Below are 23357 nucleotides of genomic sequence, written 5' to 3' on the forward strand. Positions count from 1 at the left end.
ACTGACGATCTGAAAAATGTAGAAGAAACGGTAGATCGTATCTTGAAATATATACAGTATAGGTTTAAGCTGTAACATAGGAAAAAAATGTGTTTTGTGTAAAGTTTCAGTCTGCTTTTCTTTTGGCTGAGAGGAGGGAATAGAGGACCAGAAACACGTGGAAGCTGATGTTTTTCTGTTCTGTTTTAATTATATTTTGCAGTTCTGAACAAGATTAAAGAACTTATTATCAGCATTGCACTGCCTTAGTGTCCTTCACAGAACAACACACCATAGCTGGCCTGACAGGCAGGGAAATCTTTTGCACACAACAACACAATGCAGAGAAATACACGAGTGGTAGCCAGCGCAGGACAGAATTGTGAAATGAGGAGCGCCCCGGCTACATTGGTGCCGTGACTCGGATTCATCAGCAGTGGATCGACACCAGTTCGGTCGCCGAAGGTTGCTGCATCCTACTTCTGGTCAGAGTTAGAGATGGTCAGGTATTCCATGTGAAAATTTGAAGTTGTGTCAGTGAGGGACATTATTTTATTATAGTGTATTAAGTCTAAATATTTGTTTTATTAGTGTAAATTGTGTTATTTTTTTCTATTATTATTATTATTTATTATTATTATTATTTATATTATTATTTTTGCAATTGTTCGATTGTAACAGATCTGTTTGAAATGGCCCATATTATAGACAGAGAGAAGAATGCTCAATTAAATGACGAAGAATCTGAATTTCATTTTGGTTTTGGGAGGGGGAGGTTTTTCAGGGATTTTGATCAAACTCCACAAAAAGGTTTAGGTAGGTTAGGTACACCTCCATTTTGTTCCACCCGTATGCAAGATTATCCCCCAACAGTGAGTCAAAATACTACTTGCCCAGATTTAGGTGACCTTATCACGCAATTAGCTCAGCAAATTAGCCATTCCATCACTGCCCAGTTACAAAACGATATGAGAACCAGAGATGATGGTAGCACAGTTTCACAAGGCACAGGGAAAAATCAACAACCTGCTGAGTTAAATCTAGCTGGTGTTAAGTTGGTAATGCAGTCTGATGTCAAGGAACCCCCATTCTTTAGGGGGGATGGTTCTGATAAGTACTCTGTTCACGAATGGCAGGAGCTCATGGATCTGTACCTGAGGAAAAGGAGGTTTCCTGTACAGGAACAGTCACAAGAAGTACTAGCTAGGCTGATGGGAAAAGCTAGAGACATTGTAAAGATTAAATTGTGCAGCAATCCTTCTTTGAACCCCACCCAGAACCCCAAATTGCTCTTTGACATCTTAAAGCAACATTTTAGTGAACTGACTTACTCATGCATGCCCTTAGCAGACTTTTATAACACTTTGCCAACATCAGAAGAGAGTGTGATGGATTACTGGATTCGTCTGAACAAGGCAGTAGACGTTGCAGAAGAGTGCCTGCGGAGGCAGGGCCGCAACATTGAAGATCCCAGTCGTGAGGTTGCGATGATGTTTGTCAAGCACTGTCCAGATCCATCTCTTGCAGGGGTGTTCAAATTCAAATCAGCTGAGAAGTGGACTGCTGGTGAGGTTCAAGAGCGGCTGGACGAGAATCAGAGGGAAAAGAGGGCACAACCCACAGCCAAACCTCCAAAACCTGTAGCCGTAAAACACGCTGCTGTTCATGCGCAAACAGCCACATATAAAGATTTGGAAGCAGCTGGCTTTTCTACAGCAACTTCTCAATCTGTACAGGTGCCTGCTACTCCTTCTCAGACAGATGGTAACTGTATGCAGACTTTAATAAGTTTGCTAGATCGTGTACTTGAGCAAAAGACACAAGCGGCAGTGATTCCACAGCGCCAGTATAACCGTACACACTCTTTCCCTATGAAAACTTGTAAAGTCTGTGGAGCCTCGGATCATTCTACACTGTCTCATTGTAGGCAGGAGGACCTATGCTTAAAGTGTTTCATGCCAGGCCACTGGAAGAGAGACTGTCTTGGACGGAAACCTAGGTACCACGAGAGGCAGGCCGACGGTGCTCACCAGAGTGGGCAGCCATTAAACTAGGAAACCCACATTTGGAGAGGGGACATGTGGGTGAAGAGCAACAAACCCTCATCAATGAAGAACAAGATTTAGAGCTCTTGTATGCAAATTCATGCATACTAGCGCCGGAGGGGTGCCAAGTTATAGTTCAGAGCTCGCAGAAAGTGCAGCCATTTAGTGAGTTATTTTATGCACCAGTCATTGTCAATGGTCAAATTGAACTTAAGGGCATGCTTGACTCAGGTTCTATGGCTTGCACCCTCAGTGAAGCATCAGAACAGAAACTGCTGGTAGCGGGTATTCTCCCAAAGAAGAAACAATCAACAGAACAGATAGTTTTAATTGGTTGTGGTGGGAAACAGTCACATCCTAAAGGCATGTATGAATTGCAGCTGCAACTGTATGGTGTTAACTGTGTTGTTCCTACCCTAGTAGTGCCAGGCCAGCGAGATGAGCTCATCTTGGGTTCGAACGTCATCAAATACATAATGCATCGAATGAAGGGAAGTGACGACTACTGGAGGCTAATATCCAGTGAAGGTTTGCAGTCCCCTGATCTCGAACAGTTTCTCGACGTGATGGCCAGTCTGACCCGGTGGAGAGGTAGTGAGATGCCAAGTAAAATTGGGACTGTTAAACTAACTCAAGCTGTTACTCTCCTTCCCAAACACGAACATTTAGTTTGGGGGAAATTGCCCAACAGTGTTTCCACTTCCCCGGGGAGTACAGTAGTAGTAGAACCCACTACATCCAAGTCCGTGCCACGTAACATCCTCGTAGGGAGAGTGATCACACCTATGTGGGGGGATCGGTGGATTCCCGTGAAGGTCACCAATCCCTTAGATAAGCCCATCATCCTGAAAAGAAACTGCAAACTGACAGACGTCTCACCCTGTCTCGCTGCAGAGGACTTGAATGTCTTCCAAGGCATGTGTCGGGGAGATGAAGACACCTCTGTGAGACATTCTCCAGGCAGTAGCGCCACTGATGCTGATCTCAAGCAAAGACTTTTAAGATTAGGCTTGGGCGGTATTGACATTGATGCTTGTAAAGTCACTAGCTCATCCAAGGAGAAGTTAGTACAGTTATTAGCAGAATACCAGGACATTTTTTCTAAACATCCTTTGGATTGTGGAGAAGCTAAGGGGTTTGTGCACCGCATCCGTCTTACTGATGACTGTCCATTCCGTCTCCCCTACAGAAGGGTTCCCCCAGCACACTACCAGAAGCTAAGACAAGTCCTCACAGAGATGGAAGAGAAGGGAATAATTAGAAAGTCTGTCAGTGAGTTTGCTTCGCCCCTGGTTATGGTGTGGAAGAAAGATGGAGGCCTTCGCATCTGTACAGATTTCAGGTGGTTGAATGCACGGACGTTAAAGGACGCCCACCCACTCCCACATCAGTCTGATTGTTTGGCAGCCTTAGGAGGCAACACTTTCTTTAGCACGATGGATCTCACATCAGGATTTTACAACATCCCCATGTGTGAGGAGGATAAAAAATACACCGCCTTCACCACTCCATTGGGCTTGCACGAGTATAACAGAATGCCCCAAGGCTTGTGTAACAGCCCAGCTTCATTCATGCGAATGATGCTAAGTATTTTTGGAGACCTGAACTTCACCAGCCTTCTGTGCTACTTAGATGACCTACTTGTATTCGGCCCCACAGAAGAGGAGTCATTGAGTAGGTTGAGAGTGGTCTTTCAGAGATTAAGGGAGAATAACCTCAAACTCACTCCAAAGAAGTGCCACTTGATGCGTGACACAGTGAAGTTTTTGGGTCACATCATTGACTGTAGTGGAGTGTCAGTGGATCCGGCGAAGGTGGAAGTAATTTCTAGCATGACGAAGCAGGATTTGATGGAGGAAGATGGCTGTACTCCTTCTGTACGAAGAGTAAAGTCTTTTCTTGGTATGGTATTTTATTACCAGCATTTTATCCTGGATTGCTCCTCAATTGCCAAGCCTCTGTTTGCCCTCACTGCAGGACAAAAGAGGAGTAGAAAAACTGCTGGTAACAAGAGGGGTCCAGGTGCATTTAGAAAACTCACAGCTTCCGACTGGATGCCAGATTGTGACAGTGCCTTTCTCTGTCTCAAAGAAAAGCTGTTAAATTGTGTGGTTCTGGCCCACCCAGATTTTGCGAAACCATTCATTCTTTCAGTAGATGCTTCCTTGGATGGACTTGGTGCTGTACTCTCCCAAATAGCAACTGGGGAAGACAGAGCACGACCTATAGCATTCGCAAGCAAGACACTGAGTGGAGCACAGCGAAGGTATCCTGCCCACAGGCTAGAGTTTTTGGCTTTAAAATGGAGTGTGTGTGAAAAGTTTAGCCACTGGTTGAATGGTCATAACTTTACTGTGTGGACGGACAACAACCCACTCACATATATCATGACAAAGCCAAGGCTCGATGCATGTGAGCAGCGCTGGGTGGCCAAGCTTGCTCCTTATAACTTTGATCTGAAGCACATCCCAGGAAGAAAGAACACTGTAGCTGATGCACTAAGCAGAGTTCCATTTACCAGACCAGTCAGTCAAAGACTACTCCAAGAACCGTATCGCAGTTTAATAGACGAAGCTGAAGGGGTGGAGGGAGAAGCTGTGCAAGATGCATTCCGATGGAATTGTCAGTCTTATCAGGCGAGCATGCAGGCCCCTAACCAGAAAGAGGTCTCTCCAGTTCACTTCTCATGCTCATACAGCCAAACTGCAGTCAAAGCTATCTGCGAAGCCCATACTGAATGGGAGAAAGCTACACAATTCAGGGCAATAGATTTGGCCCAGCACGTTCAACAGCTGTTACCCTCAGGACAGGATGTCTTACCTGTCCTTTCACTGCAAGAACTTCAGAGCTGCCAGCAACTAGACCCTGTCATTTCAAAGGTGATGCCATTTGTGAATCGGCAGAGAAGACCCTCCAGACGAGAAAGGCATGGTGAAGACCCGAAGGTCTTGATGCTGTTTAAACAGTGGGACAAACTAAAAGTCCAAGATGGAGTTCTGTACAGAGTGACGAAGGATCCCTTGAGTAGGCGGAAGAAGTTCCAATACGTACTACCTGTGAGTTTGAGGGAGAAGGCAATGTCTGGGATTCATGATTTGGCAGGACACCAAGGACAGGCCAGGACCCTACACCTTGCAAGACAGAGGTTCTTCTGGCCAGGCATGGAGAGTGATGTAAAGAACTATGTTAGATGTTGTCAAAAAAACACCGGAACCTGCAGCACGAGCTCCACTAGAGAGCATCAAGAGCATCATGGAGTTAGTGTGCATCGACTTTTGGTCGGCTGAGGACGGAAAGCAGCGATCTGTGGATGTTCTGGTTGTGACTGATCATTTTACAAAGTTAGCCCACGCATTCCCTTGCAGAAATCAAACTGCAAAGCAAGTTGCTAGAAAGTTGTGGGATAATGTGTTCTGTGTGTATGGGTTCCCTCAGAGAATACACTCTGATCAGGGAGCAAACTTTGAAAGTGAGCTGATAGCAGAGCTGCTCAGACTGTCAGGGGTTGCCAAGTCACATACTACTGCCTACCATCCAATGGGGAATGGAGGAACGGAGAGGTTCAACCGGACCTTGGGAAATATGCTCCGAACACTGCCATTGAGAGCCAAACACCAGTGGCCACAACAGATACAAACTCTGACATTCGCTTACAACTCAACTGTACATGAGACGACAGGTTATGCTCCATTTTATCTCATGTTTGGTCGCGTTCCAAGACTGCCAGTTGATGTTATGTTCAGACAAGTCCTGAATGACCCAATTGTAACTGATTACAGTAGTTATGTGGAGTCACTGATCACAGACCTCCAAAATGCAGTGAGCATTGCTCAGCAGCATGCCTCCAAAGAACAACAGCGACAGGCGCGAGAGTATAATAAGAGAACCAGAGGAGGTAGAAGGAAGCTAGCAGACAAGTGGGAACCTGTACTGTATACTGTGACTGATAGAAATCTGCAGACTCATATTTACAAAATTACAGATGACTCTGGGAACACTAAGGTAGTGCACAGAAATCTGCTCCTAGAGGTCAACTTTCTGCCACTTGAATTACCCAGAGAAGATCCATCTTCTGGAACAAACACTGAAAGAGGCATCGATTCAGTATGTGAACCTCAGTCTGTGGATCTCATCAGCACCCTGGAAAGCGAAGCTCCAGAACATCGCACAAGCTCTTGGATACTACATGGATCAGGAGGTGCAAAGGACCAAAGATCCCAGGAATTGGAAAGTGACTTAACCTCTTCATCTGCTCAAAGTACTGTTGGTTCAAGTGTGCTAGATAGACCCGACAGTCCCCGACAGTTTATCCTTGACACAGGAACCTCAATTGCCCATGACAGTTTATCAGTTGTCTCTGAAACAGTTCCCTCAGATGAACCTGCCAGTTCCAGAACAAATGTACCTAGACAGGAACCAGAAATGGTCACTGGTCCAGTTAGAACACGAGCAGGTAGAGTAGTGAAATCTGTGAACATGGTTCAAAGGCCCCTTACGAAGGGTATTGCCAGTTCAGTCAGCAAATCATCACAGTCATTACTCAGGTTATTTGAAGGGTAAATGAAAAGGTTAATGGCTATTTCAGGTCCTGCGCCGTAAAAAATTCAGTTGGGTTTTGTTAAACCATTTCTTTTTCTGAATTTCCTTTTTTTACTGTGAGTTTTGGGGACAAAGCAAGGGGAGGCCAAGTGTTATGTGGTGTATCTGGCACCACATTATTCTAGAAGGACTTGAGGCCTGATCAACCTCCAGCTCCTTTGAACCTGTTAAGCAGGTAGCTTTAAGCTGAAGTAAAGACAAGGTATTTTTGTAAACTTGTGCCTAGTCTGTGTCCAGGGTAAATACTTGTACTTTTGTTTTTCATTGTTGAGCTCGGGAACAGGATTTTGGTGTAATTCAGGAGGGGTGAATGTAACAGGAACGGAAAGGCGTTTGTGTATTTACACCAAAATTCTGATCCCTGGTTAGTTGTATAGCGTTTCGTATATCTATTGTGATGGGAGATTCAACAGCCTGCATTTTTTATTGGCGTTTTGGTTCTTCTTGGCGCCTTATGAGCACGTCATCACTCGGCTTCCTTCAGTCTGCTTTTCTTTTGGCTGAGAGGAGGTAAGCACAGCTTCGTGCTGGTAATAAAATACTTAATTAAAATTATTAAGACTGTCTAATTATCAATAGAATATGGCGTGACATATATAGTACTACTCGGAAAACACTACAGCAGTTGTCTTATTCTTCTAAACCTTTGATAAAGTTGTTATTTTATTTATTTTGAACAACGTGGCTTTTGCTTGCCAGATAATGATACAGCCTTCCACGTGTGATACACATTGTTCACTGTATTCCTTTTTCTAATAGGGAATAGAGGACCAGAAACACGTGGAAGCTGATGTTTTTCTGTTCTGTTTTAATTATATTTTGCAGGTATGTTGAACTCCGTTGTTATGAATAGAAGCGAAAGCTAGTTTAAACTGCTAGTTATTGTATTTTAATTTTATTATCGCAGTAGAATGGCTGATTCATGAGTCATATTACGCGTATGTTTTGTCCCACATTGTTATGGTAACTATTTTGTGTATTTTTGATTACTGACGATCTGAAAAATGTAGAAGAAACGGTAGATCGTATCTTGAAATATATACAGTATAGGTTTAAGCTGTAACATAGGAAAAAAATGTGTTTTGTGTAAAGTTTCAGTCTGCTTTTCTTTTGGCTGAGAGGAGGGAATAGAGGACCAGAAACACGTGGAAGCTGATGTTTTTCTGTTCTGTTTTAATTATATTTTGCAGTTCTGAACAAGATTAAAGAACTTATTATCAGCATTGCACTGCCTTAGTGTCCTTCACTGAACAACACACCATAGCTGGCCTGACAGGCAGGGAAATCTTTTGCACACAACAACACAACGCAGAGAAATACACGAGTGGTAGCCAGCGCAGGACAGAATTGTGAAATGAGGAGCGCCCCGGCTACACTAACATCAGTGTGAACAATAAAAACAAGCAGAAAAAAATAACTGAAAGTATCCCGTTGTACATTACCTGACTGACTAAGAACCTTAAGAACCTCACATTCAAAATCATAACACGTTTATTTGCAAGAGTATTGTACGTACTAGTGGTTACATTTAAGTATTCTACATCATATACAAAGTAGTATATTTTGTTATGGTTTTGCATTTAAATGGTTTAAAAACAAACAAATTAAAAGTCATTCAGAGGACTCCAGAAGGACGACATTGATTAAAAAAAAATAATAATAAAATACGCACCCCAACATATCAGCAATGTGTATGCAACAGAAGTCGCTGGTAGATTACAAAAACGATTAATTAAACTTAGGCTACGTAGTTGTTATCTTAGTATGTTTTTTTTCTCTATTAATTACATTATATTAATTGAAAAAGGCAAGAGAGAACCAGATAGTTATTATTTTTTGTTGTTTTGGTTTAATATAATATAGCAGGCTAATGTTCCTATTGAAGTAGGCTACAAAATATTTATTTTCATTAAAAAGTTGTCGTTGTTGTTTGTTGAAATTAATGTTCAGCTTTCATATTTTTTGTGTACTACTCATTTAATCAAACCAAGTAGTGTAAGACTTTGCTTGTATCGTTCATGACGTTTTTCAAATCAATTAAGCTTATTTGTGTATAAAAAACGACAACGGAGTTGCAGCCAGTGTCCTCTTACTTAAAAGCACTCAAGCTGAAATCGTAAAGTAATAGCCTAGGCTACAAACGTAGCAGTAGATTGTCTCTCTTGGTCGCGCATGCAAGAACTTGCAGACTTGATACAACTGTGCTGAGAATTTAAAAAGAAAGCATTTTGTGAGATTTTTTATCTACAGGTACCGGGAATATGACTGCAGGGGCGGAGGTTCTGGGGCTGTGCCCAGGCAAGCCCGGCATAAATTAAGCACTGATAATAGGTAAAGTTACTGTGACTTGTAGTGTATGCAATCTGTTACTTTTACGCTACTGTAAACAGTGATTGCCCGTTCTCATCTAGCAAGATTGCATAACTGAAAAGCTTATGCTAAGTTTACAATATGATGTTCTGTATTATTAGCTTCCTATTTCTATGTGTTTCTGGATGTATTGCTGCCCTAATATCTGGTGTATTTTCTGGACCTCTGCAACTTGGCAGGTAACCTGAGCCCCTCCAGCCCCACCCCCGCCTCTTAGGAAAATGCTGATTGCGTCCCTATGTGTAAATAAATATGAACTGCACTGCTCATTTTGTTTAATCTGATTTTCTTTTGTGTCATAGGTTTCTATTTGCATAACATTTGTGATGAAAGGAGCTCTATAAAAGTTTTTTTTTTTAAAATGCATTTGCTAAGCTTACAAGAGACTCCGTTCACTTTCTTATTGAATTTTAAAAATGCAATTGCAATAATCAAGCAAATGGCGAGTTAATTTATAAGCAATAATACACCAAACTATTCTGTTTATATACTTTAATCTGGGGAATATAACAGTTCAAACCCTTACTCTTACCAAAATATTGTTTTTTATTTATTTTCTTTGTTCGATCTTTATTTTATAAGGATTCACTGTTGTAAATTGTTAGCCTTATTTTTTATAGAACATAACAAAACTATTTTCAATTGAATTATTAACTAAATGTTTATAGTAGTATTAGATTTAATTTTTGTCTCATGTATGACTTTTGGTGAGATTTTATTTACTTAATGCTTACTGTGTTTTTCTCATTGTGTTGTAAAACACCTTTACAATATTATAAATCACTATGAACCATTGCCACTACAGATCATATGAGACCACGACAGACCATTAGAGAACACTGCAGACCATTAGAAATGTTCTAATGGTTTTTCCAGCAGGAGTCTCTACACTGGCATGCAACATTTTACTTGACTAAATGAAACCTGACGACATGGACATGTCGCAGCGGTATTAATAGTATGATGGGTAATATGCACCAGAAAAAGTGTATTTTTTATTTAGAATTCAAATAGAAATACAGAAAAAAACAGAACATACCACATAGCATATTGTGTACCATGTATAGGGCAGTAGTGTGGAGGAGTGGTTAGGGCTCTGGACTGTTGACCGGTGGGGGACACATGCTGCTGTACCCTTGAGCAAGGTACTTTACATAGATTGCTCCAGTAGAAACCCACCTGTATAAATGGGTAATTGTATGTAAAAATAATGTGATATCTTGTAACAATTGTAAGTCGCCCTGGATAAGGGCGTCTGCTAAGAAATAAATAAATAATAATAGTGTATATTATGTCACAATATCACTTCCTCTTCAATATTTTATTTTAATTTTGTTTTGATGGATTTTCAACAAAATTATATTTCACAAATATTAAAAGGTACCAATTTCAATTTAAAAAGCATGCTTTATGAACAATGCCAATTATTGCAAAGCAAGATTTTTCACTCAAGGTCATTTTGTTAGCTTACAAAACGTAGGTGCAATGAAGCACCTTACAAAGCACGTGATAGACACACAGTAGATGCCATTGTATACTCTGCAATAGTCCTAATACACATACAGCCATATGCGTTATAATGTGAATCAATGTCCAGGCAGAGCAGAGTTTACAACACCTGTCCTGAAGTTAACATATTGGTCCTGTGCAGGATGATGGCTGCTTAGTTCACATAGTGCTAAAGTGACCAGAAAAAATGTAATGAGGGAGGAACCTTGAATGCCTCCTAAGATAATGTTAAAAAATGGTAATCCAACAGTGTTTGATGAACTAGAGTGCACAGCAGGATAAACAATTGAATGATGTAGTAGGAATCATATTTTTGTGCAACACTGAACATGATTGTGGGACACATTTTATTGCACATCATGCACACACTTTGCAATGTTTCAGATGCTTATCAGCTAATACGAAACTGAAACTTACACAATGTATGCTGTAGTTATTTCAGAATACTATCAGGTTACAAGGCCATGCAGGCAAATTCAGTATCATGTTCTGAACAGGTGAATGTCACAAAGACGGCCGGAGTGGGTGGTGTCAGACCAGAAGCAGGAAATCAACAGACAGAGGTGTGGATTGGTGAAGCTGAGCGAATGGTTTCGCTCAGCATTTAATAAACAGTACAGAAAATAAAAGGTTTGAACACAAAACACGGGACACGGCACTATACGCCAAAATAAGAAGACAAACAAAGCATACTACATAGTAAACAGACAGACACACAAACAAACATGGTGAGTTTTAAATAAACAAGTATCGTGCTGGTAATAGCAATTGATATTTAAACTAACTTTTAGATTTCTTTCTCCTTCTCTCTCACCCGTTCTCCACTCTCGAACACCCAACCCCGAGTGAAAGAAATGTGCATCTATATATACTATTGTGCTGGGATTCAATTACTAATTAATTATTCACTTGAATCCCAACACGTGAATTAATTCTGTGCAACCCCTTGCTCACATATTACATTTAACCAGCACGTGAAGTAATTTGTGCCCTCCTCGTGCCTAAATATAAATCTACATTTTTAAATACACGTGAAACACAGACCCGTTTATATCCTGTGTACCAATGACTATACACCAACATTAACACACACAACATACAACACATAGCACACAAAATACACACAGGGGCGGGCACTTCGTCACATATACCCCCCCCCCCCTGTGCAAAGCACACATGGCCTCAATGGCCACCTCCCCCCTTAAAAATCCAGAACAAAGTCTCGGGCTGGGAAGGGAGGCTTCAGTGGGCCCATGGCTGGCCATGCTGTCAGCACCCCTGCCGGTAGTGGCACGGATGACAGCCTGCTGGTCCACGCCTGCAGCGAAATTGCTGCGGGGGATGCTGGTCTCCTGACCTCTCCCCCTTTCTTCATAGCCGGTAGCTCCCCTTGGTGGGGCTCCGACCACAGTACTTCCGGCAGCGCAAGTCCTGCAGTGGGAGCAGGTCTCCGGACCTCCCCCACGAGCTCCGGCAGCGAAACTGCTGCAGTGGGAGCAGGTCTCCGGACCTCCCCCACGATCTCCGGCAGCGAAACTGCTGCAGTGGGAGCAGGTCTCCGGACCTACCCCACGATCTCCGGCAGCGAAACTGCTGCAGTGGGAGCAGGTCTCCGGACCTCCCCCACGATCTCCGGCAGCGAAACTGCTGCAGTGGGAGCAGGTCTCCGGACCTCCCCCACAATCTCCGTGGCCGGCAGCTCCCCTTGGTGGGGTTCCGGCCACAGTATTTCCTGCTGTGATGCGGAGAAACTGGCAGCCCCAGGCGATGCGGAGCGGCTGGCAACCCCAGGTGATGCGGAGCGGCTGGCAACCCCAGGCGATGCAGAGCGACAGGCATCCTTGGGCGAAGCGAGCCCGGCATCCTTGGGCGAAGCGAGGCAGGGAGTCAGGACAAGCTGGGGTGCGGGTGTTGGCCCTCTTCTCGGCCTCTGCGGCCGGGCGGTTCTTCCCCATGCTTCCCTCAGCAGCCTATGCAAGGGCTGCTGAGGGCCGCCAGCTTCACGTCCTGGTCCTTCTGGTGAAGGGAGAGGCAGCTCCTGCTCCTCTCCCCCTGATGGTGGCGGAGGCAGCTCCTGTTGCTCTGCTCCTGCCGGTGGAGGTGGCGGAGGCAGAGGCAGCTCCTGCTGCTCTGCTCCTGCCCGTGGAGTTGACGGAGGTAGAGGCAGCTCCGGCTGCTCTGCTCCTGCCGGTGAAGGTGGGAGCAGCGTGTAGTCTCCTGCCGATGGAAGTGGGAGCAGCGTGTAGTCTCCCCCTTTTTCAGGGGACTGGTGCTGCTCTGCCTCTCTTGCAGGGAACTGGTGCGGCTCCGCCTTTGATGGGGAAACCAGCAGGCATTCTTCCTCTGCTGGTTGTGATGGGGAAACCAGCAGGCATTCTCCCTCTGCTGGTTGTGATGGGGAAACCAGCAGGCATTCTCCCTCTGCTGGTGGAGGTGGAACCAGCAGGCATTCTCCCTTTGCTGGCAGCTTGGGTTCTAGGGCTGTGGAAGCCCCGACTTCCCTCTCTTCGGGCTGTGGACGCACCGACTCCTCCCTTTTGGGCTGTGGACGCACCGACTCCCCCCTCTTGGGCTGTGGACATTCGGGCTCCCCCCACTCGGGCTGTGGATGTTCGGGCTCCCCCCACTCAGGCGTAGGACGTTCGGGCTCCTCCCACTCAGGCGTAGGACGTTCGGGCTCCTCCCACTCAGGCGTAGGACGTTCGGGCTTCTCCCACTTGGGCTGTGGAGGCAAAACCAGCAGGCCTTCTTCCTCTGCTGGTGGAGACGGGGACAGCAGGTACTCCACTGCTGGTGGACCTGCTACCTGGGCTGTTGTCGTGGTTATGACCGCCTCCAGGTAGCTGAGGACCAACTCCACACCTTCCTCCCAGGTGCTTAGGGTCTGTTCCCTCTCGTAAGCCTCCCATCGCTCCCTGTCCATCAACCGCAGGAACCGGATGGCTACTGGCATAGACTGGGCCTCCAGCCCAGCATTTTCCAGGATCCAGTCCCGCAGTTTGATGGCGTCTTCTGCCATTTTTTCTTTTCTTTTTTTTTTTTTTAATCCAAAAATGCAGTTCCTGCTCTGGCCTGAGTCCTGGAGGCGCTGTAGATCCCACGCAGGACACCACGGGGCACAGGGGAGAAGTTTGCCCTGAACTTCGACTGGCAGGCAGGTCTGCCTATTAGGCAGATAATAAAACACCTCTCTGCGAAAACCCGCCTCCTCAGTTACATCACAAAGGAAACACGCCTTCTAAGGGCAAAAGCTGCCTGTTTCCACGCCCTCACATTCAAACTGAAAACTGCGCGCCAAGGTTTTGCAGCAGAACAGATTTGGAATGAAAAAGGTAGGATGTTTTATTCAGCTTCTCAAAATACACCGTTTTTAGCAGAACGTATGCACACAAAGGCATTAAAAAATGTTGAGTTACGCCTTAAGTATGAATATGAATATCTTTTTCTGTTAAGTTGTATTATATAACGTTTTTTTTAAGTGTAGCTATCATTTCAAATTTTAGTGATGCTTAATCTCTACCTTTGTCTTGTTTTGTTGTTCAAACGTATATTTTAATTATTCACGTTATGTGCAGCATAGTATTTATGCTGAACTGTGTGTGCAAGTTGTTCACAGTGATCCACAACATTCAGTTACACATCATTTATAATTGATTTGCTGTTAAAAATAATAATACAAAATATAATAAACTTACCAGACATGTCAGCTGAAGTTATGCTAATGTCCTATGTCTTAAGCAAATATTGGTAACAGAATAACAAGGATGGTTACTCTAAACTAAATTATTAATTTACCAGCTGGTAAGACTACTGTAGTTATTATTATTTCTTAGCAGACGCCCTTATCCAGGGAGACTTACAATGATGTCACAAGATATCACATTATTTTTACATACAATTACCCATTTATATAGTTGTTTTTTTTTTTTTTTTTACTGGAGCGATCTAGGTAAAGTACCTTGCTCAACGGTACAACAGCAGTGTCCCCCACTGGGGATTGAACCCACAACCCTCCGGTCAAGAGTCCAGAGCCCTAACCACTACTCCACACTGCTGCGCCTAGTTAAAACACAGAGGCCTGGAAGGCAGGTTTACATTGGGTATTTATAATGGGCACATGCCTGGCAGGCTGGTTTATAATAGGCACATGCCTGGCAGGCTTGTTTATAATGGGCACATGCCTGGCAGGCTGGTTTATATTGGGCACATGCCTGGCAGGCTGGTTTATAATAGGCACATGCCTGGCAGGCTGGTTTATAATGGGCACATGCCTGGCAGGCTGGTTTATATTGGGCACATGCCTGGCAGGCTGGTTTATAATGGGCACATTCCTGGCAGGCTGGTTTATAATGGGCACATGCCTGGCAGGCTGGTTTATAATGGGCACATGCCTGGCAGGCTGGTTTATAATGGGCACATGCCTGGCAGGCTGGTTTATAATGGGCACATGCCTGGCAGGCTGGTTTATATTGGGCACATGCCGGGAAGGATGGTTTATAATGGGCACATGCCTGGAAGGCTGGTTTATATTGGGCACATGCCTGGAAGGCTGGTTTATAATGGGTACGTGCCTGGCAGGCTGGTTTATAATGTGCACGTGCCTGGCAGGCTGGTTTATAATGTGCACGTGCCTGGCAGGCTGGTTTATAATGTGCACGTGCCTGGCAGGCTGGTTTATAATGTGGACATGGCTGGCAGGCTGATTAAAAAAAATTGTGATTGAAAAAAAAAAAAAATGCTGTAGCTTGCCATTATCATAATTTCATTCTGATATTTTTTTCTCAGAGAAATGCCTCCCAGAAAGCGTAGGAAGTGTACTTTGGTCACTGGTAAGTATGAATTATTGTTTGTGTATAAATAATTATATTTTATCAAATTACTCAATAGTTTATGTATAGAGCCACTATCGTAGTTTGTAGAAAATGTTATATGGCCTAATGTGTATGACTATCAGTAAAGTATCTGATTTTTTTTTTTTTTCTAACAACTTATAACACTTTAAAATGTACACTCCACAATAATGTCTTCAGGATTGCTGCTCATGGACAGCACTTTGGCGCATACATTTTAAAGTGTTATAAGTTGTTAGAAAGGATGTTAACAATGAAAGTGAAGATATCAGATACTTTATTGAGAGTCATACCAACACATTAGGATCTGTGTCAGGATGTTAACAATGAAAGAGAAAAAATCAGATACTTTACTGATGCAGTAGGACTAACACATTAGGCCATATACCAACACATTAGACCATATAACAACACATTAGACCATATACCAAAATTTTCTACAACCTACGATAGTTGCTCTTAAAACAAGAAACGTAGTGTTATTTACAAGTAAGGTGTTGTATTTTTTTCCTTCAGTGAAAAATCATGCAGAAAAAGCTCATGCTACATCAGCAACCCCTGCTGCTTGTTCAGAAAGCGACACTGCTTCCCCACTGCCACAGGCATGCCCGCCTTCCTCCAGCACAGTCGCTGTGTCACTTCAGCATCCACCTGTATCACTGGCTGTGCCTCGCCCAGCTGTAATACCCGACAGCATGGCTACACCACAAGTATTTGCTGAAGTCGAGAGCCTTCTCCCTCTTTCTTTCAACAAGAGAAAGAAAAGGTAATATAACATAAATAAACAGATTAATGTGATATTGGAACATTGCATAATTTAAGTATTCTCAAGTTCATTCCAAAGGCTTAATGCTGAATTAAATTAATTCTGAATTAAGTAAATACCTTTTTATGGTTTCATTAAATTTACATTTGTGTATCAATTTTGCAATGTTGGCCATATTTTGTATCTTATTATTCTTATACCTTTCCCCCAAAGATACAGTGTGACAGCAGAGGAGATCAGGATAGGTCCACCTGAGAATGTGTCAGCCAATTCCCTGGTTGCATATCTAAGGGTAGATAAAAATAAAAAGAGTGAGCTTAAAAAGAAGATTGAAGAGACAGTTGGCATTAGTCCTGGCCCAACAACCATTGTAACTTCCGTGTTCCAAACTGACTGAGGGTACATTAGTAAATGTCCAGTGCAATGTCAACACACTAAAACATATCAATTAGTAGTATAACACATGGTACAATATACAGACCACTGCATTCAACAGCTTCAAAATACCTTATCTTAATAGTGTAGTGTGGATAGCCTTGTTTTTAAAACCTAACAATCTAATTATGTTTCCATTCTAAGTTGTCTTGCATTCAGGCATCAGCTTAAGTCAAATGTAACATGCAAACAGTAAACATTATATTTATCATTAAATAAATCCATTATTTGTGAATATAGAAAATGTAATGTCAGTCTTATTGTAAGTTAAAAGTTGATTGTTACAATAATAGTAACACTTTTCTGTCTTCAGGAGAAGCCTGCGATTTAGGTGTGGGCATCGGCAAGTTGGCAGTAAGGATGATTCCTTTTGACAGGATCGCAGTTTTGGAGGGCTCGATCACAACCAAAGATGTTGCCATTGGAAAGCTTCATGAATGTAAGTATGTTTCTTTACTGTTTTACACTAGTGATGAAAAACGCAGGTGTACTGTAACCAAAATGTTAAATTACATCAAATCTGTAACAAAAAATACACTATGAATATGAAATATAGAAAAAGTAAAATCAGACCAAAATATCTCCTATGTACAAAACAATAAAGTAGAAAGAGGGGTCAACCAGAGAAAGATATGATTGCAATCACATGTGCGAAATTGTAAAAATAAAGTCAACAGAAGACTTAATTAAACTATATATTTTACCTCTCCAGTTTTTTATGCATGGCACTCATTTTGTGGAAGCACAATTATATCATATTAAATATAGAAGGCAGGATTTGCACTCTGCCTTTACCCGCTATGCCACTTGTGAGCCACAAATTATTATTTTTAAAGTGTAAAGGTACACATTAAAACTTCTAAATAGACTTGCAGATTTTCTCAGGGTGATTTTTTCCGCTGGGCATCTCAATATTTTTTTGTTTTTATTTACATACCATTACAAGATAAAATGTTAGGAGCTAAAAACAATCCTCATTAAATATTGGGTAAAATCAGTGTCTGAAGCTAAAAGCAGCTTACATAAAACCACATGCCTGGTTTATTGAGTATTGCAGTACTAATTGTATTATTCATTATTTTATTTATTTCTCGATGACATCAAGAATACAACAGACCAAATTAAAGAAAGTGCTACGGACTTTGACATGGCTACTCATGGACTGGGCTTTCAAATGCTTGATGTTTACAGTTCTGTACTTCAAAAATGTGCCGATTCCCAGATAGAAAAACTGCAGAATGTGTAGTTTTAGATGACACTGCAAATAAGGCATCCTTTGCATATATGTTCATTATTTTAAAAAAGGGCTTGTTCAAAACATTAAGAACATTTCTAAGCAAAGAAAACCTAAAATAGCATTTTATGTAAGGCATTTTCTTTTCTATACAACCTCTTAAATATATATTTAAAAATGTACCATAAACATACATAAATAAAGGTACTGTACAACATCTCATATTTATAGTTTCTTGTTTTATTTGTTTATGATTTAAATATTAGCAGTATTAAAATGTAAAACTGCACATACATGCTTCAACAGACTGATACAGAGCAATACAAAGTACTGGACCCAATTGTGGAAAAAAGTGCTGCACAGAAGAACCCTCCTCCCCACTTCTCAGCTCTAATGACCCCCTGACATGTTCCCCCTTTGAAAGAAATTCAGTTCAGGCTTAGATTTTTATGTTAACAATTTGCTTTTACACTACTCGCTACTTAAAGATTGCACTTTCTATTTACTACAAATCATATTTTTACAACTTCTTTACAAAGTGTTACAATAATGCACATTTAAGTGTTATTTAAGTAATCTGATTAAGAGAGAAAAGGGAGACATACCATATCAAATATCGACCAACTTGGCCAGAATACAATCATCAGCAATTAGAACTATGCAACATATATTTTATTTTTGATAACATGCTGCCACTATACATATAAATAGCTATTTCACTCTTACTTGAAGAGACCTTTGAGGTCCTTAACAGTTGTAATTAACCTCTATACTTTGTCCAGTTTTGTGTGCATTCTGTAATTCAAAAATAAAGGCGTGGGCTCATAACAGCACACGTTCAGCTCGATTTTAGTATCTGATTCTTTGCTCTGCTACCAATTATTATTTTTCTAAAGGAACAGACTTTGAATTTGGAATCAGGTCTATGGGTATATAAAGCTCGATTAAGGGGTTCTTTGAGCTGATATGAATGCATGTCTATAGCATGGCTTCTTGCTCTTTCAATGCGTTTTCTGTAAGCATGCAGCCTTAGAATTTTTATTTTATTGCTGGCCATGCTATACTGTCCAAATGCTAGTTGGTGTGCACGTTTTACTACAGCATTCAACTCTGGAGATTCCTTATAATCACTGCTGTCACACCACTCCTTTAAGTCTGAAATCATCTTCTTTACACACAACTGTTTATTGTGTGATTGACAATTTGCTGTGGTATTCACAAAGCAGTCCGTTACCTCTTGGTTAGGGTTCTGTGTACCAATTAACTCAGAAAGTCTTAGACAGACACATATTTCTCCAAGACTATTGGCAAGACAGGTACACTGTTGGTTTTGCACATGTACTACTCCAAAACTACCAGCACAATGTACAATTAAATGTTTTCCATCCCACTCATAGCAATGCTGTTCAGTTAGTGAACTGGCTAATTCTTTTCGAATTCCATCAATATCAATCCCCTGTTCTTTGCACATCATTTTTGCAAACTCAATATGCTTGCACAAATTACCCCTTTCAGAAACGGCGCATTCACATTTCATGCTAATTAAATCCACAGCATAACATTTTGCTTTATCTGCTTCTGAAGGCACTGTGCAATGGCCACCTGATTTGTAAACAAAATTATTTTGAAGGCCTTTGTTCTTCATACGTAATGCAGATTCTGCAGTATCCTGTGTTTTGGAATCAGAAATCCTCTGAGCACCATGAAGACCTTCCAGATACCTGCACCATATACAAGACAGAATACAATTAGTAGAGCAGTATTCTATTATTCACATGCTAAAAAAAGTTATGGGTTGTGTAAATTATATACATGACAAAAATGCATTTACCTGTGGTACACTATCTCCTTATTTGTACAGATACTGAAATAAATGTACACAACAACTTTATGTTCTAGAAAATTACAAATATAAAGTATAATGTATTTATTTTTTGAAATCCAACACTCATTTGCAACACTAGACCACATAAAAATGCTATTATTGGAAATGTTACACAAACCTCTAGTAAGTGACCACCTTGGTATTAAGTAGTAGAAGTAGTTCATCAACTCGTCTGTTTGCATAGCCATGAAGAAACTGATACTTCATGCTGAAAAAAAATCTATGGGAAAAAAAGAAAAGCAAAAGCAATTTTTTATTTTTTTTATTTAGTATCACCAATTTTTTTCCCTTTATCAGCAATTCAACTTGGCTGACCGCAACAACTCCCCGCCTCCTCAGGAGGGATGAGACAAAACATGCGCCCTCCGATACGAGCACTGTCAAAGCCATATGCTATTTTTCGCACTACAAGCCCAGAGCTCCCACCCCCTAGCGAACACATCGTTTGCAGGAGTCGATGCAGCTAGAAATGCCAACGCCCTGAACCTGCAGGCGCCAGGTCAATTGTGCGCCATCCTCTCAGAACTCCTGGCCAAAGCTGGCAATGGCATAGGCAGGATTCGAGACAAGTCTGTCTCTTGCCTATAGTGCTGCAACTTATGTTTTTACATAATGCATACCTCTCAACAAGGTTGTTCGTTTTACTGTCTTGGTGGTAAACTCTCCGTCCAAAATTGGCCCACATGTCTGCATTTCGAAACCAATGGTCATGTAGATACTGTGAAATTACTGAACTGCCAGTTTCTCTGTCTGTTTTGACAATCACTTCCTTTGACATCTTTTCAAACTCGGCAGCCTAAAATGGATGAAAATAAATATAAAAAATGTTAACAGAAAGACATGCATACCAAATAATTTTTTTTCAAAAAATACACGTTTGTCAATATACAAATTCTATTAAAAAGATGGGTAGTATAATTATGGTAAATGGATTATCCATGAATGAGCAACAGTATGTCATTATTGTGGTGAGAAGGAAATTAAAAAGCAAACTTTGAACTCATCAATAAAGATCAGCACCTTATGACATTTGCTAACGTGGAAGAAAGAAAGAAAAAGAAACTTACTGTACTGCATTGTTTTAAGGCAATCATAGACCTAATCACTTCATTTTTTGCAGACAGATTCTGACTGCATCCTTCATCACGTCAGACAATCCATCTGTGTACCGCCTTTAAAAAACAAAAAACTAAACGTTGATAATTATCACTGTCTAAGTCTGTGTTAGAAAGTACTATAGCACATGGTCTGTTTTTTGTTTGCTTTCAAAATTGTAACTATTGTACACTGATTTTTTAAAACTTATTGTATATTAGTTTTTTAATTAGTTTTGAATTTGCTATGTATCATGGATTGTGTAAATTACATAATAAAAATGATCATTATAATAAATCAAGTATAATCAAATCTAAGTATGAAGACACATGTAAAATGCAATTGGAATGAACAGTTTTCTGACTCTGCTACTTTGTTTCACTTTTGTTAGATCACATTAAGGAACAATGTTTTCATTTTTTATCAATCAGATTGTCATTCAATTCCCTTCCTGTAACCTTCAGACTTTGGAGATACCAAATTTCTACCTGTGACAGAGATCGAATGAGTCTTAGTGTTAGATCTCCCTCTCGACCTGTGAGAGCACGGTATACGAGGAACAGAGTACCCTTAATGAAATGGCACGACAATTTATTCCGTAGGGTAGATGGAAGTCGGTCAGTTCGGAAGGGGGCGGAGCCATGGCACCCGAGCTCAGTGACCCAGACGGTAAGCGGCGTGGCATCCGAGGACTGGAGGAGCGGATGCGCTCGTTAACCTCTGGGTCATGGGTGAGGGTATAAATAGGGGGCATGGCTTGAGTGATCTGTTCCTTTGCATATGGTTAAGTTAAATAACCGAGAAGGAGCCCGTACCGTGAATAAGCCGTGAGTGTTCTGTGTCTGTGTATTAACACTGTGTGTCTTGTGTGTTATTTGTCACAGAAGATTACTGAGCACGATCCGGAGCTGCAGCCGCAGGCCAGCGAAAAACCCGGACTTCACCACTCACCTTTCACTACCAACTGTCTTTGTATTTGCACCTTTTAGCACTTGAATCACGCACGTCTTTTGTGTTCGTGTTTAGTGTGGGTGTCGGAACGGGACTTTGGGGTTGCAGGTCAAACCCGCGGGATTATAAATTAGAAGTGATACACGCCACTGTATCACTTCCAGCACTATTATTATTTACAGGTTTTGCCTTGAGGCTCTGGACATTTACTAAAATAAATAAACACCCTTGCGCCTGTACCAACGTCTGTCTGTGTAATTATTCTGCACTGCACTCACCTGAACGTCATTACCACTTTGCCAAACTACCATAAAATCTTTTTTTTATTTTATAATGCACACAAGTTTGCATTCTGTCATTTTGTCAAAAGCTGGTCTGGGAGGAGGCAGATATTTTTCTGAATATATAAGGCAGGGGTAGACACCCCTGGTCCTGGAGTGCCACAGACCAGTGATTCCCAACCCTGGTCCTGGAGGACCCCCTAACCTGCTGGTTTTTGTTCCAACCGAGCTTGCAATTACTTAATCAAACTAATAATTTGCCTAATCAGATTAATTAATTCTTTTAAACAGTTGGGGTTCCAAGTTAGGTGTAAAATTGTATAAGGAACTTGAATTCTCCAACTTTTTATAAGTTACATGATTTAAAAAGTCCAGTTTAAACTATTACTTAAATTAAGGGTTCAATTAAGTAATTGAGAGCTCGTTGGAACAAAAACCAGCAGGGTAGGTGGTCCTCCAGGACCAGGGTTGGGAACCACTGCCACAAACACTTCAGTTTTTTGTTTACCCCAAGACCCTTAATAAATTCATTGACTCATTGATTAGCTTAATTTATCAGAATTACCATTTGTTCCAGGGATTTAATAATTGATGATTAAGAGATACCTACAAACTCTGCAGGATTGTGGCACTCCAGGACCAGGGTCGCCACCCCTGATATAAGGCTTTAAGACCTTGTATGTGAATTCTACATTATGGATATAAATACCCACTCTCAAGTACTTTTATACTAAGTGCAATTGAAATCAGTAGGTTATCTGTAGATATATTTAAGTAATTAGTCATTGAGGGTCGATTGCACTGTACCAGTTAGTCCACTTGATTCAACTAACTAGTGCAGGACTGGCTAACCCTGGTCCTTGAGTGCCACAGGGTCTTCTGGTTTTTGTTTTAACTGAGCCCTTGATAACTTAATTGACATTATTAATTGGTCTTAATTGGTCAAAATTCCCATGGGTGCCAGTTGATTAGTGTTTGATGATTTAGAGAGACCTATAAAACCTGCAGGATTGTGGCTCTCCAGTACCAGGGTTGGCCACCCCTGAACTAGTGGAATGAGGAGGTTTAGTCCATGTGCTTGGACTACAGTTAGTACTGTACACCTCTATCCTGAAAAATTTGTGGCCGTCCCAAAAGGTTAGCATTGAAATTCTGTTCAATATTTTTCCATGCCATTTTACGTAATACAACATTCTCGTCTTCTTTGCTGGTGCTGTAAGCTTTGTTAATGTAGTTTTTAATTAGGTGTACTAAATACATCTTTTCCTCTATGGAAAATCTTGGAACTCTTTTAGATGACATTTATTCTACTGAAGGGTTTTTAAACTGTTAAAAGTTTGATGTGACTTATCTTCTGC

At 41.5% G+C, this 23357-nt stretch overlaps 2 protein-coding genes and 1 long non-coding RNA gene across 10 annotated transcripts in view; 1 reads left to right on the forward strand and 2 right to left on the reverse strand.

The window, feature by feature from the left end:
- The first annotated feature begins 5923 nt into the window (after positions 1-5923).
- Positions 5924-23357, forward strand: part of LOC131737777 (uncharacterized) — a 38472-nt gene continuing 21038 nt past the window's right edge. The window contains exons 1-6 of one of the 8 annotated variants that reach the window (XR_009329382.1): positions 6654-7448; positions 8874-8954; positions 15288-15331; positions 15869-16118; positions 16867-16992; positions 20793-20915. Coding sequence is in view for 3 of the 8 variants with exons in the window: in XM_059029017.1 (XP_058885000.1) it covers positions 12243-13139 (897 nt within the window). In the remaining 5 variants the exon portion in view is untranslated. Of the gene's footprint in view, positions 14672-15287; positions 15332-15868; positions 16119-16866; positions 16993-19969; positions 20390-20792; positions 20916-21651; positions 21950-23357 lie in introns of those variants that run through there. The other 7 variants (XR_009329383.1, XR_009329378.1, XR_009329379.1 and 4 more) reach the window with 7 other exon arrangements.
- On the reverse strand, positions 18007-19761 carry LOC131737776 (uncharacterized). Its single transcript, XM_059029009.1, has 2 exons — positions 19619-19761; positions 18007-19508 (listed from the first exon to the last, which is right to left on the reverse strand). Exons 1-2 carry the CDS (start codon positions 19756-19758, stop codon positions 18626-18628), a joined length of 1023 nt encoding a protein of 340 aa, XP_058884992.1. The 5' UTR covers positions 19759-19761; the 3' UTR covers positions 18007-18625.
- LOC131737779 (uncharacterized) lies at positions 20383-22223 on the reverse strand. Its single transcript, XR_009329385.1, has 3 exons — positions 22027-22223; positions 20740-21255; positions 20383-20468 (listed from the first exon to the last, which is right to left on the reverse strand). It is a non-coding gene; the product is annotated as an uncharacterized LOC131737779 (long non-coding RNA).

Source organism: Acipenser ruthenus, chromosome 1, assembly GCF_902713425.1.
Source record: "Acipenser ruthenus chromosome 1, fAciRut3.2 maternal haplotype, whole genome shotgun sequence".
Classification (NCBI taxonomy): Eukaryota; Metazoa; Chordata; class Actinopteri; order Acipenseriformes; family Acipenseridae; genus Acipenser; species Acipenser ruthenus.